This window comes from Pleurodeles waltl, chromosome 2_1 (genome assembly GCF_031143425.1).
Source record: "Pleurodeles waltl isolate 20211129_DDA chromosome 2_1, aPleWal1.hap1.20221129, whole genome shotgun sequence".
NCBI lineage: Eukaryota > Metazoa > Chordata > Amphibia > Caudata > Salamandridae > Pleurodeles > Pleurodeles waltl.
The window spans coordinates 382708099-382724088 of NC_090438.1; the positions used below are offsets into that span (position 1 = coordinate 382708099).

Below are 15990 nucleotides of genomic sequence, written 5' to 3' on the forward strand. Positions count from 1 at the left end.
CACCAACAGTTCCATTTGGCTGGCAACATATGCTTCTCATCACTTACCTGATAAAGTTCTCACTAAGTAAGGTGTACGCATAGAAATAGGGATTATATGGGATGTCCTTTGCTCGAAGGTTAAAAAGCCCTGTGGAAAATGTGACGAAAAACTTAGAATGAGTTCAATAGTCCATTTTTGTAGTTTTCTTCAGACACCAAGACATCTTTAATGGAGTTCGATTGGGGGTAGGGTGTTAGGAATTTAGGTAACATCAAAACGTCAGAGCACATATGGAAGTCGTGAATCAATGCCTGAGGGCAAATCATAGTAGGCATGATTAACATGTGGAATTATTTACAGAAATATGTAGGATTTCGATTAGTGTGACTAGTGAGTTAGCATTTGTGCTCTTGAAGTTTATGTAATGATGATGCAACTGAGCATTTGTGTTCTATGTTTTTATGGGGTGGGAGAGTCCCAGACGTACGTTGTGTATGAAATGATGATTCAACAGGTCTCCTGTACAGAAGGGGAAATGCAAATAAATTATCTGTCAAGAAGGCGTAAAGGGGGCAGAAATTAGGAGGATAACAAAGGGCAGCTAAGGTCCTGCAATACGGAAGAAGAAGACAAGAAGTGCATGGTAAACAATGGCCCTATGTTTGTGTTACATAGACAAGACAAAATCAACTATGTGAGTAACTGCAAAGAGAAACGAAGGTAGTTCAAAAATCGATAGCAATAAATGCACTATTAAAAGCAAAATACATTAATAATTCTGTTGCAGGATATTTACGATGTATATTTTAGGAAAAAAGCTAATCTGCAAAAAGAGAATTTATACCTATCTCATGATTATTTCCCCCATTTTAATTTTGCAAATGATCTTAAACAATTCAGCCCTGTGTAAAATTTTCGCCTTCAAGTTTGATGTCCTAACCTCCAATCTGATTAAAACAATTGGAAAATAGTATATTTATAACTTTGAAATCCCTGTGCATGACTGTTGTGACTATAAAATGAGTTACTGTGTTTCATGGACTTCATTTAGAGGTCGCCAGCGGTCGCAGCTGCGACCCCGATCTTGCCTTTTGCAACCCCTGGTACTGTTTTTGCGACCCCTGGCCTCAAGGTGGCATATTCACTGCCACGAACACTGCGTAAGCTGTCCTTATGGACATCAGTTGGGCCTCCACTCTGTTTTCTGTCAATTATCATTGAAGTGATAGTGAATAATAACATATTATTCACTATTAGTGCAATAAAAATGGAGTACAATGAGCTGGAATATGCCCTTCCATGGCAGCTGAGGTACGTGAAAAATGCTTTTAGGTGTATATTGTGTGCATGCTTGTGGGTGAGACAGGAGAGGGTTGCGGCAAGTAGAAGGGTTGGGGCGGCACGCGGGGGAGGTGGTGGGGGATTAAAATAAAATAACATTGGAAAAAAAAAAGTACCTTAACTGCTGCGCACCGCTCCACTCCTGCTTCTCTTCGCTGCAGGCACAGGCTCCCAGCCTGCCCTGTGCCCAAGCCTAACACTGCTCAAAGCAGCATCAGGATTGGCTGGGAGCACCCAGCCAGGATGCTCCCAAGCAGATTGGGAGCCTGTGCAGGTTCTCTCCAGCCCAACACCTTTGTTGCTGGGCTGGAGAGAGCCTACAGCGCATGTGTGTTTGGCCGGCCCAAGATGGCCGGCCAAACACACAAGCGTTCTGAGGGGGAGTACTGTGCACTCCCACTCTCTGCTCATCACCCCGTGGCCCTGCCCTTTTACCACACAATGGTTTTATCATTGTTTGGTAAAGGTTTTGCAGCTGTCACTGCTGACGGGGGAGGGGTGACGCTCTTCTGCCATCATGGAGGAGCCGCCCCTGGGGTGAGAGTGTGCTTATGTAAGAGAAAGTGAATGTAAATGTGAATTTTTGTGAATGTGTAAGTTATGTGTGTGAGTGAAAGTGGAGGTCAAAGGGCATTTGTCGTAACTTCTGCTACCCCTGACATTTTTGTGAATTGACGTCCAAGCTTCAACTGCACAGAAAATGATAAATATTGATGAAACAAATTAATATTTTTGTTTGACAGTTTGGGAGAGCATTAATGTAAAAAAAGAGAACATTTGAGGGGTTTAATTTTAAAGTAACACAACATTAAAATGCATGGCGATAGAACACTTTAGAGTGTTAGCTGTTAATGCAATGATCCACAATGACATTTAATATTTTATGCCCACGCTGTACTGTATTGTACCTGAACAAAACAATGAAAGTTAATATATTTTTTATATTCGCTCCTTACATGCAGTTTCATCCAGTGCTGATAGTAGTACTGCTGTTGGTTTTTGAGAATGTCTTTCCATCTGGTTCCTGATAGCAGAGACTTTTTCCTGCCAAGTACTTCCTAAAAATGACAAAAAACAGGAAATCCAGGTGAAATAGAACGTTCACATTTAGGAGCACAGCAAAAGCTGCAAGCCTACAATATGGAAATGGAAATTGGGACTGCAGAAGGGCATGTGCTTTGACACAAACACACATTGACACTTTTTAGAGCACAAGTAAGCCAATTGAACGAGTCCGACCTCCTTTTGTAGGGCAACTGGGTTTCTCTCTAGAGAAAAAAACGAGGTCAAATGGTGCATTTTATAGTACAATTTTCACAAAATGTGACAAAATCTAGGAAGATCTGAAGTGGTACTAATAAAAACTTCTACCACTTTTAGGAGACTCAGGCAAACCATCCTTGCATGTCACCTCCATAAGAAATCTCTGAAAAAATAGCAAAACAATGCATTTCTCAACCTATGCCCCTTAAAAGTTGGTTAGAGCCTTCTGCATTACAAGCTGTGAAGGAGCCCTGGTGTAGGTATGTCACATATCAATTTTTAAACTGTATATCACATTTTATTCGCTTAATTCTCCCTCATAATCCCTTCTAAACATATCCAAGCTGTGTATTACATCTGCAATTATGAATGGAAGGGGAATTATGAACAAAGTAATGGGCAGGAAAACCTTGATATCATCAGCCATAGACTTAACAACTACACAAATCATATAGTTTCACACAGGAAAGCTACTGTTCAACTGAGACTACCGGATAAATCAGCACAATCTTGCAAGTTCATGTCTCAAACAACAGTAGCAATAACATTATAAAAGATTCCAAAACACTTCTACAGAAACAATGAAGCAACAAGCTTTAAATATATATTTTTTAAACGTCGTTATACATTTCTCCAGGACATACAACGTTTTAATTTCGAATAAAACATCTTGATCCCCTGTAAGAGAGTGTATCATTTTCATGAAATAAATGTTTTTGTCTAGAACAGGCAGATTTTCATTTAAGTACATACTTAGTTGGCCAGTACCAGTTACACATTCATCAAGCAAACTCCACAGGTGGGCAAATTCAGCCTTTCATATTAATTTATCATTGTCAAATGCCAGGGTTGGCCGACACATGCATTTGATTTTCACCACCATTTTGCCAGACATTCCCAGAATTTTGTCAAAAAGGGATGCAATAAGCCAGGGATGAGCCTCTTCTATGCTATGGACAGCTTACATTTTGTCAGGAGTAGCCCCACTGTGGAAAGGATTGGCAACTGCTATCCCAGAGGTAGTGAGAGTATTCCAAGGAGTACAGAAATTTGTCACTGATAGGCTATGCCAGCAGTTCTTAACCTTTTGGCTTCTGTGGGCCCCCACTGAATCATTACTAGAATCTGGGTACTCCCAGTGAGTAATTATTGTAAGCCAAGGTCCCCCAGCCTAAGCAGTTTCTATGATTTGAATCTCAAAACAAAACACAAAAATACAAAAATAAGTATACACCAAATACATGCTAAAAAATTAAAATATTTATTGAATTTACTATCAAATATAAAAAAAGGTTTCGAATTTTCAGCTTTTGTTCTCTATTTATACTTACTTTATAAATTTTAATTTGCTAACTTTACCATTGTTGTATTCTGTAAAACAAAGTCGCAGACCCCGTAAGTAGGTCTCACAGATCACCAGGGGGTCCTTGGACCACAGGTTAAGAACCATGGGGCCAAGCAACCTTGCCAGAATTAGAAAGCATGTCCCCAAGAATACCCACAGTATGACACTAACATACCATTATTATATCAAGGTTAGATAGTGTGTCAATTTCAACAAGGTGATGAAAGGTATGTTTGAATTAATCTCATTTATTGGTGTTCGCTGAAGGCTGCGTCCCAGTCCATCATTTTCGGGCTGCAATGTTCCCATTGGAGCGAGGTCTTGATTGATTTGCACATGGCTGGGTCCAAACTTAGGTGGCATGGACTGGGATGTGGCCAGAGTAATTATCGGTTTCGGTTGCGTCGCGGAGACCTTGAGCGCTGCCTGGTCGGGTCGTGGTGGGGGCCGCAGTCCATTTTACTGGCCACGGGGCCCGCCGTGCCCCCTTTTTCTGTCCTTGTGCCGTCCTCGCTACTGCGGCGGGGATGGGAGCCCAGACTTGGGCTTCGGTTTTTGCCGCGCTTTTTTGCGGCGCACAGAAGTTAGGTGAAGGTCCTCTGCCCCCCCTTCAGCCTTCACTCACCTGGGATTCCCTCTTTGGCTTTCTTCTTCTTCTCTTCTTTTGGGAAGCCATTTTTCCTGTTCTCCCATCATACCTTTCTCTCCCCTTGTTCCCTACATGCACCTGCTTCCCTTCTTTCTATGGCGTTTTTCCCTATCTAGTTCTGTTACCCCTTCCCAATCCAAGATGGCCGCTTTTCCTTTTCCTGTTTGGCACTTCCTGTCTAGAGGTATATAAAGACATTGATTTCTCTTCTCTTTGCGTTGCAACACTTCTCTGGTGGTGGTCATGCTCCAGCTGGTCTTCTATTTTTGAAATCCAGTTTTTGTTCCTGTTTTTGCCTGTTCTTCCTGTGTTTTTTCTTGGTTTCTAGATTCATAATTTTTCCTTGTGTCCTCCTTTCTTCCTGGGAGCTCCGGTCTGGAGGTTTTTTTTCCCTATGGGGTTTTTCCTCAGCGACTCCTTCTGGAGGGCAGGAACTATAGTGGAGTATAACTGTCAACAGCACCACCTCATGATGAAATCTGGGACATTGTATGATGCACTTGTCCATTATTCCTTGTTGCTGGAATTCTGCAACTTATTGAACGAAGCAGACTGAAGTGGGCCCCACCATATTAAAATAAAGAATTGGAAGAGGACTGTGTGTTATTTTCCTTCCCACTTTGTTTACCCCCTCGCTTAATTTTTGTCTTCTTTATATTATTTGATGACCCATGTAATGTATGATCGTTTTTAATTCCTGGAATTTGTTCTTAAATTTGCATACTAAAGCTGTAATTTGGCTAAATGCAAATAAATTATGAGATGAAATTGATTGAATGGCAAGTGCCAGACATAGTCAATGTATATAATGAAGACATATGGAGGTTTGAAGCTGAAGATTGAGATCCTTTACCAAGACATAGGACTCTGAATCATCTTGTAATAGGCTTATGACATAGAGCAAAGGATAATGTAATCCTCGGTTTGTAATGGCCACACCATTACCCTTGAAGCTTCCAATTGTTGTCTGCGGCATTCCCTTAATGAAAGAGATGATTTGGTTGCAGATATCTTTAATAATTCAGTAACCTGTATGGTGAAAATAAACTCACCAACATCTAGTTTGAAAATGGTGCCAAATACACTTTAAGCTAATTAACATGTCACCTTTAATGGTAGCTGTTGTTCAAGATGTGTGGTAACATGGTGATTGGTTCTTGAAATATGTACTCTGCCATAAATGTCTCTTTAATAGGCAATAATAATATTTCTGCAGAAGAATAGTTCATAAGAGAAATATGACAAGCTGGTTATCAGTTTCGTAGTTTAAACTCTGCTCAGTGCCCTGCCTTTATACTGGTCAGCTGAACGTGGCTTGAAGCATGCGGGGTCACAACTCAACTGTCATTACTTTTTTTCAGTAGCGTTGCAATGTCATTATTTAATAACAAATGAGAAGGGAAGTCACAACTAGACTGCATTAGGAAAATATGACACAGTGTTTTATTCAGTCAGCTTTGGAACCATGTAATACATAGGGGGCAAAGTAATCCTATTTGTACATTGTATCACTATTGGTTGCACAGATAAGTGCAATCAACAAATAGAGGTACAAAGCCTGGGTTACTATGGAAGAGAAAAGAAATTCAAGACAAATTGGAATATCATTTTTATGTGCAACAGGGAAATTTTATACCTCCTCAGATATGGTCACAGTAACTGTCATAAGGATCCTCCCTCCTTACAACCCATCCCTTGATTATTCCAATCAAGAGACTTATACTTGTCAATGATGTATAATAAAGTTGTAATTGACGTTCAGTTCCCTTCCCCATCTAGGATCCCATTACTGTTGAAAAATCAAATAGTGCATCATCTCAGGAATAAAAGAAAGAACTTACAGTTGCCTTTACTAAGAGCACATGATCAAACAAGATGTGAAGCTTTTCTTACAGTACACGATGCCGACGAACAGATCTTAGCCAGGCCATCTAACGTTTAAAACCACTAATTTATCTGAATTCAGTTTCAGAATATTGCTGTTACTGCCCCGAGGCCAGACTGAACATTAAGAAGAGTTTAATCACTGCTGCCATGCATCCTAAGAATCAGTTGAATCTCATCAGCATAGCCCTACAGGCGAGTTGAGCCACCGATAAATTAACTATCACAGGACTCAAAGACAAGCTTTTACTCAGCAGGACAAATAACTAGCTGATGACCTGAAGGGGGCATAAAGACTGTGACACGGAGACTCCTTCTTCTTATTTAACGTCTTTTTATTTCATCCACCCAGAACAGCATAAACAGCAACCTCCTCACAGTGACTTCGGTGTCTCCTTTCCCCGATCCTCAACCGTCCTCCGTAGAATCCCCAGTACATTCTATTGCAAAGGTAATTACGATGGCAGCACCGAAGGACTCACTCTAACTACAACATAACAGACTGTATGACTGCAGACTGCTAAATAGGAGTGAACCCAGTCCAGCACTTCACTGTAGTTCCAACATCTCTGAGCCTTCCACTGTGTCAAAGGCTATGCAGAAGTTAGTGTTCATACTCCTACATCCAAAACCATCCGGAGTCCATTTTGAACTGCCTTGTGTTGCATTTACATTTCATGATCGGGTCAGGGCACTACTTGACCAGATTTAGCATTGGTAAATCAGCAATGAATGCAGAATTCTGGGCATTGATTTGTTTTTTTGGAAGTTTTCGAATAAAAGCAGAAAAATTGATTTATAGTTATTGAATGTGAAAGTGCCTACAGAAGATTTCTTTTAAAGGGTGTTATACAGCCTCTAGTACAGAGAAAGATTGGCATATTCAAATATAGAGTTCCCCAGGTTCCATGAAGCTGGGGCAGTTTTAGTAGTTAATAACTGCTATATTCGAGCTGGACGAGAGGTGTCTCATGACCTAGATTTTATAGATTAAGTAATATTTTCTTTAGATTAATGGTTTACACTTTGCTTCAATCTGAAACTGTTCACAACCCTTAATGAAAGAGGAAGAAGTGGACAACAAATTGATAAATGTACTGGCTCTTATCTGTAAAGATTGCCCAAGACAGGGGGATGAAGAGGCAGACATATTGTCCACTAAACAAGTTGGAGATCTCTTTTACAATTTTACTTGGTTGCCTATCCTCTGCAGCAGTTTGCATGCCTGTTGACTGACAAGGCAGGCCTATATGAGAGGGTAGAAGGTGTCGTGCAGTGAGAAACAACAGCTTCTAAGGGAGTGATCAAGAATAAAGCAAACAGTATCTAAAATTGTCATTGTTGACCTGTACATCCTCCTGAACTCTGCAGTGCGGGGATTGAAGCATGGGGCTAAACTCGTTGGTGTTAATATTGGCGAGTTTGCACTTGACTACTGAGGAAGGGCAAAGAAAGAGAGGTAGTCTGAGATCACTCCTTACCACTGTTCGAAGAAAATATCAAAACTGCGTGGCTGAGCCAAATGCCAGATGAGAGGATCTGACAAAATACGTCTTGTACAAATATTAAAGCCACTGAGCGTCAGGGAATCGATTCAGCTTTTAATATCTTCTAGGGCAATATACTTTTAGCCTCCCAAAACCATGGAGAATATTTAACTTTTTACTCTGTTACTCCTGTCTCTCTTACTATTTTTGTATTTGTGTTGAGGTCCTTATGTAAGTTGTTTTATTTAAAGGATACGTTTATATAAAGGAAAACTTTTTCTAACAGTTTTTATAGTCTATCTTTGTGAGCCTGCGGACTGGTTGCGGCAGCTATCTTTCATTCTCTCTCTACTCGAAAGTCTGGTTGCTGTGGACTGGACGAGCTTGTGCAATGGTGCAATAGAGAATACAAAGAATATAAATTGCCAGCTCGCATTACCATGCACTGAGGGCAAGCTTGCGGCCCAACAAAGGTGTGCAAATTGCAGGTCTGTTTGTGCCCGTCTGTGCCACAGACACAGCCTGAAAGCCTGAAAACCTTCAGAGCAGTGGTACTCAATGTACGGCTCTTGGGCTACTGACAGTCTGGCAAACCTTTATTTGCGGCCCATAGATTTCCCAAGGGAATCTGTCAAAAGCAGCATTAAATAAATCTCCATAAATACTGTTTTTTTTCCTGTTGACAAATAATATAGTTTTTGAATTCTGGGCTTCTTTTCAATAGTCAGATCAACCTGTTTTATGAACAGGGCTGCCTTGCTCATAGAACAAGCTGAAATGACCATATATACAAAGCTCAGATAACTAAGAAAACAATGTTGCAAGTGTACATTTGTCCGTACTTTTCTGGTTGTGAGCTTTCTTTCTACAGCCAGTTAAGCTTGCACTGTCATCAAGAAAGGCCTTGTGGAAGGAGAGTTGAGTAGACTATGGAAGGGCATAGAAAATGTATATGACCTGTGAACAGGAGTGTAACATGGCTGAATTGGGTTAGTGAGTGTGAAGAGATCTAATCCAGGTTTTTCGTTTGCACTCTGGTACCTGCAATCATTTTTATTTAATTTTAAATTCAGGATTGCAGGCAGGAGAGTGCAAAGAAATGTACTGTTGTGGGTAACTCCTCACACAATTGTAAACCTGAGAGCTTTGAAGAAATCAGTTAGCCTCATGGTACCATTTCTGGCATCATTTTAATGCTGGGCGTATTGCTGGTACTGCACACATGCCAACGTTTTAGAAGAAGAGAGTGGGAGATTAAAAACAATTGTGAGAATATACTTTCCCAATTAAATTCTGTTGCAGGAGAGGCAGTCACAATAAAGCAATGTCAGGTGGGAAGGGGTCACAACAAAGCCATCTCATGTCTAAACTGAATCAGGTCTATTGGCATATATGGGCACTGCATGGAGCACTTATAATGTTTGAATGCAGAAGAATATACTACTGAAGGTAGTCGCCATTATGGCTGTTTCTCTGCTTCAGGTTAAAACGTTTTAGGATGAAGTGTCACGCGAGGTGTCTCACTTAAAATATGAAACCGTCACATGTAGGCACATTGCAAACATGGAAATGTCACATATAAGCGGGCTGAAAACTTGGCGGTGGATAAGATCAGGTGTGCCACTGTCTTAAATCCTGGTTGGTGCACAGGTGAAAGACAATGTTTACTTGTAATACTATTGAATGTCATCTTGTGTCAGTAAGCACTGTGAATATGCAAGTCAAATGTTCATAATTTTTTTGCACAACATATAACATAGGCTACAACATTTTAAAAATGAATTGGATGCACAGTTTAAGATAGCCTTTTACAAAATGTGCAAAACATTTTGCAATAAAGCATTTTGTCATAATGTTTTGAAAAGGTGGGTTTCTTTCCTGTCCTCATAGTTCCCTGCCCTGCCCTATCTCCCTGGGATTGGGATGGCCCAAGGGCACACACGAAACTGTACTTTTTGGCCCCCTGAGAAGATTTTTTTTGTACCACTACTTCAGAGTTTGGCCATCAGGGACAAAGATCTATTCACAAGATTAAGGGGGTCATTCCAACCCTGGCGGTCGGTGTTAAAGCGGCGGTCAAACCGCCAACAGGCTGGCGGTAAAAAAAATGCAATTCCGACCCTGGCGGAAACCGCCAACAGAGACCGCCACTTTAACACACCGCCCGCCACGGCGGGACAAACAAACAGCGCGGCGGTCACCGCCAACAGACAGGTCGGAGACAAAGTACCGCCCATCCTATCACAACCCACTAATCCACCACTTTTTCCGGGGCGGTAGCCCCGCCGATAAAAACATGGCGGAAACAGCCATTTCAAACGGAAAACGCTCACCTCCATACACCCCACGAGGAATCTGGACAGCATGGAACCCGAACTACACATCCTACCAGCCATTGTCTTCCTGCTCCTCTACCAGGAGCACGAACGCCGGCGCAGAAGACAACGGTGAGTACTGCACCTACGACACAGGGGAGGCAAAAAATTACGGGGACACACATAAGCGACACACCCACCCTCACCCTCAACCACTACAACACACACATCAATGCATAGCAACACATCACAGTTACACCCCCAAAATCCTCGGAAGAATGCAAAGGCAAAAGGAAATGATTATAAATATAGAATTATATTGTAAGACTGAGTATAAAATATATCACGCATCTATAACTTTATATTCATAAATTGTCCAGTCCGATATGTCTATCAGCCATTGTTCGTGGGCCACTGGGCCAAAACACATGGGCAAAGCCCACACAGGATACCTGCCTCCAACGGAGAGAACACTGCAGGGGCATCAGATAGGAAAGCTACAGGCACCTCAGGGGGAAGGGAAGAGGGGGCACCTCAGCCAGATGAGTCCACGACACCAGATCCACGAGGGGCCTCCATGGCCACTGTGCCATCCAGGGGAGTGCAAAGCCAGTCTCACAAGTCTCTACAGTGGGTGGGTTGCCCACTGTGCCATCCTGGGGAGTGCAAAGCCACAGTCTCTCAAGTCTCTACAGTGGGTGGCTTGCCCACTGCCATATCCTGGGGAGTGCAAAGCCACAGTCTCTCAAGTCTCTACAGTGGGTGGGTTGCCCACTGTGCCATCCTGGGGAGTGCAAAGCCACAGTCTCTCAAGTGGATAACAGTCTCCACTGGTACTGGAGGGGGACTAGTGCCCAGAGTGCTTCGTGCAGCCCTGCCCGACACAGATGCGGGCCTGCCCCTTCCGCCAATGGGCCAGCGGTGCTTGAGATGAAGGGCCCAGCGGAGCGGTGCTTGAGATGAAGGGCCCTGTTCAGCGGTGCTTGAGACGGCGGTGCCCTTTTCAGCGGTGCTTGAGATGAAGGGCCCAGTTCAGCAGTGCTTGAGACGGCGGTGCCCAGCGGAGCAGTGCTTGAGATGAAGGGCCCAGTTCAGCGGTGCTTGAGATGAAGGGACCAGTTCAGCGGTGCTTGAGACGGCGGTGCCCTGTTCAGCGGTGCTTGAGACGGCGGTGCCCAGTTCAGCGGTGCTTGAGATGAAGGGTCCAGTTCAGCAGTTCCTGAGACGGCGGTGCCCAGCGGAGCGGTGCTTGAGATGAAGGGCCCAGCGGAGCGGTGCTTGAGACGGCGGTGCCCTGTTCAGCGGTGCTTGAGATGAAGGGCCCAGTTCAGCGGTGCTTGAGACGGCGGTGCCCTGTTCAGCGGTGCTTGAGATGAAGGGCCCTGTTCAGCGTTGCTTGAGACGGCGGTGCCCTGTTCAGCGGTGCTTGAGATGAAGGGCCCAGTTCAGCGGTGCTTGAGACGGCGGTGCCCTGTTCAGTGGTGCTTGAGATGAAGGGCCCAGTTCAGCGGTGCTTGAGACGGCGGTGCCCTGTTCAGCGGTGCTTGAGATGAAGGGCCCAGTTCAGCGGTGCTTGAGATGAAGGGCCCAGTTCAGCGGTGCTTGAGACGGCGGTGCCCAGCGGAGCGGTGCTTGAGATGAGTGTCCTGGTCAGCGGATCCGGCCCAGGCATGGATGTCACTCGCCACCTGACATGTGGCTGGCGGGGCCTACCTGCCCATCTGTCTGGTGGCTTGCGGGCCCTCCTGGGCTGCAGTTCTCGGCCTGTGGGTGTCCTCCTGCCCACCTGGGACGTGGCTTGCGGGGCCCTCCTGGGCTGCAGTACCGGGCCTGTGTGTGTCCTCCTGCACACCTGGGATGGGCTGGTGGGGCCCTCCTGGCCAGCTGGCCTGCTGCCAGACTTGTCGGGCGTGCTGCCTTTCCCACTCTTCCCTGCACGCTTGTGGCCCTTTCCCATCTTTGGCAGTGTGCCAGGTGCTACCCGACTTCCTGCCGGAGCCAATGTAGGGATTTTTGTCCCTGGGGTCTTTGGTCGCTCGCGCCGGGCGCTGGCAATCTTAGGATGCTTTTCCGGTAGTGGGCTGGCCGTGCCTTGGCTCCTAGCTGAACTGGAGGCCCTTGAGGGTGGGGGACTCCACAGTCCATGGACAACAGTCTTCACAGGTCCCGGTTTTGTGGTGGCTGAGGTGCTGATTGGAGTCTTATGAGATGGATGGGGTGGGGGAGTTGTTGGAAAGAGGTTAAGGTTGTCAAGGAAAAGCAATTTGGAAAGAGAGGGACGGGTAGGTGTAGTGGGTATGGGAGTGGAGGAAGAGGATGTGGTTGTAGGAGTGTGAAGTCTGGTGTCTTTGGGTGCAGGTGCTTGGGCTGGAGGCTGTCGTGAGGTGGATGGCTGTTGGGTGGGTGGCTGCCTACGTTTGTGTAGTTTGGAAGAGGGGGTGACAGACACACTGGGAGAGGACACAGGGGACGTGTAAATGGTAGTGGGGGTGGTGACTGCACGTGTGCGGAGTGTTCTGGTGGGTGTGCTGGTGATGGACGTAATGGCTGAAGATGTTGTGCATGCAAGTGTGAGTGGAGACGTGACAGGGACGGAGGAGGGAGACGAGGAGGAGGGGGACACAGTGGAGGCAGTGGCTGTTGGTATGTCTGCATGTGGATGTTGCTTGTGTGAATGTTTGTGTGATGTGTGGTGCTTATGTCTGGATGAGCTTCCCTTGGGTGTTGAGGTGTGTGCAGGCTGGTCTGATGGTGTGTCTGGGATAGGCAGAGGTACAGGGGATTGGGTCTGGGTGGAGGGAGTTGGAGGGGGGAGGCTAGAGACAGGGACAATTGCTGCCGTCAGTGCTGAGGCTAGAGCGTTGAACGATCGCTGATGGGCAGCCTGACCCGAATGAATGCCCTCCAGGTATGCATTACTCTGGTGCACCTCCCTTTGTACACCCTGGATGGCATTCAAAAGGGTAGACTGCCCAACAATGATGGTCCTCAGGAGGTCAATGACCTCCTCACTGAGGGCAGCAGGGGCGACAGGGGCAGGGCCTGAGGTGCCTGGGGTGAAGGAGATGCCCACCTTCCTGGGTGAGCGGGCACGGGGGAAACGCTGAGGGGCTGCTGGGAGGGCGGTGCTGGTGCGCTGGGTGGCGGCTGTACCTGTTGTTGCGGGGGGCATGGATGTTGCCGCCACCACAAGGGAGCTCCCTTCAGAGGACCGTCTCACTGGTGAAATTCGAGTCAGTTGCATGGCCCGCCATGGCCATGTGAGATGCAGCTCCCTCGTGCTCCAATGCCACTTCTCCTCCGCTTGATGATGCTAATGCACACATGAACAGGAAGACCACAAAAAAGGGGGGGAGGAGAAATAAAGACATGTTGAGTGCATGGATTACCGCTACCGTTGGCGGACAAGACAGACACAGAAGCCCCCTGCACTATGCCGCGCACTTGGGGTCCACTACGCAATCCGTGGGACATGGCCTACAAGCCTATGGACGACAACTGCACACATAGATGACACAGGGCCATGGATACCTGTACTTGGCACCCTACAGAGGTGGGGGTCGGGGGCACAGGGCCATGCCTTACGGAGGGGCCTAGCCTCCAGAAATCGCTCTGGCCTAGGGATACCCACAGCCCTCCTCCCCCACCCAGACACCTCCACTGCGCGCAAAGTGAGCAGAATGTATTTGTACTCACCCCCTTGTGTCTGCTGTGATGTCCTCACGTGCCCATCCAAATCGGGGTAGGCCACCGCCAGGATCCGGGACATCAGGGGGGTCAAATGACGACTGGCACCCCTCCTACGTTGGGAGGCCATCCCCAGCTGAGCCTCCGCCGTCTTCCTGCTCCAGCGTCGGATGTCCTCCCACCTCTTCCGGCAGTGGGTGCCCCGTCTGTTGTGGACCCCCAGGGTCCGGACGTCCTTGGCGATGACACGCCAAATCGCGACTTTCTGGTGGGCGCTGACCTATGTGACATGTACAGGGAGAGAAAAATTGTCATCACCTTCTGCATGCTCGATGTGAGTGGCCCCCCATCCCCACCCTTGCCATATGGCACATGCTCTCATCTGTCGTTTGATGCATGCCTCAATCGCTCCCCTGCCACCATCTTTCATCCACCCCACTCAACCCAGGCATTGCCCACTAAGCATGGTCCCAGTGTACTTACCTGTTGGTCTGGAGGACCTTAGAGTAGCGCATACTGGGGGAGGACCCCATCCACAAGTTTCTCCAACTCCTCCGCAGTGAAGGCAGGGGCCCTTTCCCCAGTCGCATGAGCCATTGTCTCTTCCAGACCAAGGTCACAGCAGCACTTGCAGTGTAGGTCCTCTCCTGTCGAAGATCAGGTATCGAGTGATTAAGCAGATAGAAAATGGCGGTCACGCCCGCGGTGGTGCGTACCGCGGCGGTGCGTACCGCGACCGCCGGCGCACCTCGTCATTGGCTCCTGAAACCCATAGGGTTCAATGTTAACCAATGCGGCTTAGCGCCGCGGTCTTCGACCGCCTACCGTCGCGGTGTGCCATGCCAGCGCATTGACCTCACATCCCACTGTCGCACTTCACAGGTCAGGCAGCCGCCATTTCAAGGGCCCACATGGCCTAATTACCAACTGCGTCACACATACCTAGGCCATGCACCAACACTCATACAAGCCATTCAATGCATTGGGAATCGTGTTATGTGCAAGCTGTGGTTACGTACCTGTGGGTTGCTTGACTCTGTGCTCGCTGTTGTCCTTCATAGGCACCGTCCGCTGGGACATGCGAGGAGATGGAGGAATCTTCCCGTGTACAGACCGCTGGTGGACCTGTCGACAATGGAGGAATGACATGTCATACTGACATACAGGCTTGACTGAGCCACTATACAGGAACTGTGTGCCCAGCTGGAGCCAGACCTGATGTCACTCATCCGCCAACCTACAGGGATCCCCCCTCTAGTGCAGGTGCTGTCAGTACTCCATTTCTTAGCAAGTGGGTCATTTCAAACAACAGTGGCCATATCATCAGGGATGTCCCAGCCTATGTTTTCCAAGGTGTTGTCCAGAGTGTTGTCTGCCCTGCTGAAACACATGCGGAGCTACATCGTTTTCCCTGAGGTGGGGGATTTGCCTACAGTGAAGGGTGATTTCTATGCCCTTGGACATATCCCCAACATCATAGGTGCCATTGATGGGACACATGTTGCTTTGGTCCCCCCCAGCAGGAGTGAACAGGTGTACAGGAACCGGAAGAGTTATCATTCCATGAATGTACAGATGGTGTGTTTGGCTGACCAGTACATCTCCTATGTTAATTCCAAGTTCCCTGGGTCAGTGCATGACGCCTACATCCTGCGGAATAGCAGCATCCCGTATGTGATGGGTCAACTCCAGAGGCACCGGGTGTGGCTATTAAGGGACTCTGGTTACCCCAACCTGTCCTGGCTACTGACCCCAGTGAGGAATCCCAGGACAAGGGCAGAGGAACGGTACAATGAGGCCCATGGGCGGACTAGGAGGGTGATCGAGCGAACCTTTGGCCTCCTGAAGGCCAGGTTCAGGTGCCTCCATATGACAGGTGGATCCCTAATGTACTCACCAAAGAAGGTGTGCCAGATCATCGTGGCCTGCTGTATGCTTCACAACCTGGCTTTGCGCCGCCAGGTGCCTTTTCTGCAGGAGGATGGTCCAGATGGTGGTGTTGTAGCAGCTGTGGAGCCTGTGGAGAGTGAAGAGGAG

General features: G+C 46.9%; 1 protein-coding gene across 2 annotated transcripts in view; it reads right to left on the bottom strand.

Moving 5' to 3' along the window:
* Positions 1-15990, bottom strand: part of XPNPEP2 (X-prolyl aminopeptidase 2) — a 327597-nt gene that overhangs the window by 107639 nt on the left and 203968 nt on the right. For both annotated transcript variants that reach the window (XM_069212951.1, XM_069212960.1), the window contains exons 9-10: positions 2280-2381; positions 48-129 (exon numbers count right to left, since the gene is read on the bottom strand). In XM_069212951.1, coding sequence (XP_069069052.1) covers positions 48-129; positions 2280-2381 — 184 coding nt within the window. The remainder of the gene's footprint in view (positions 1-47; positions 130-2279; positions 2382-15990) is intronic.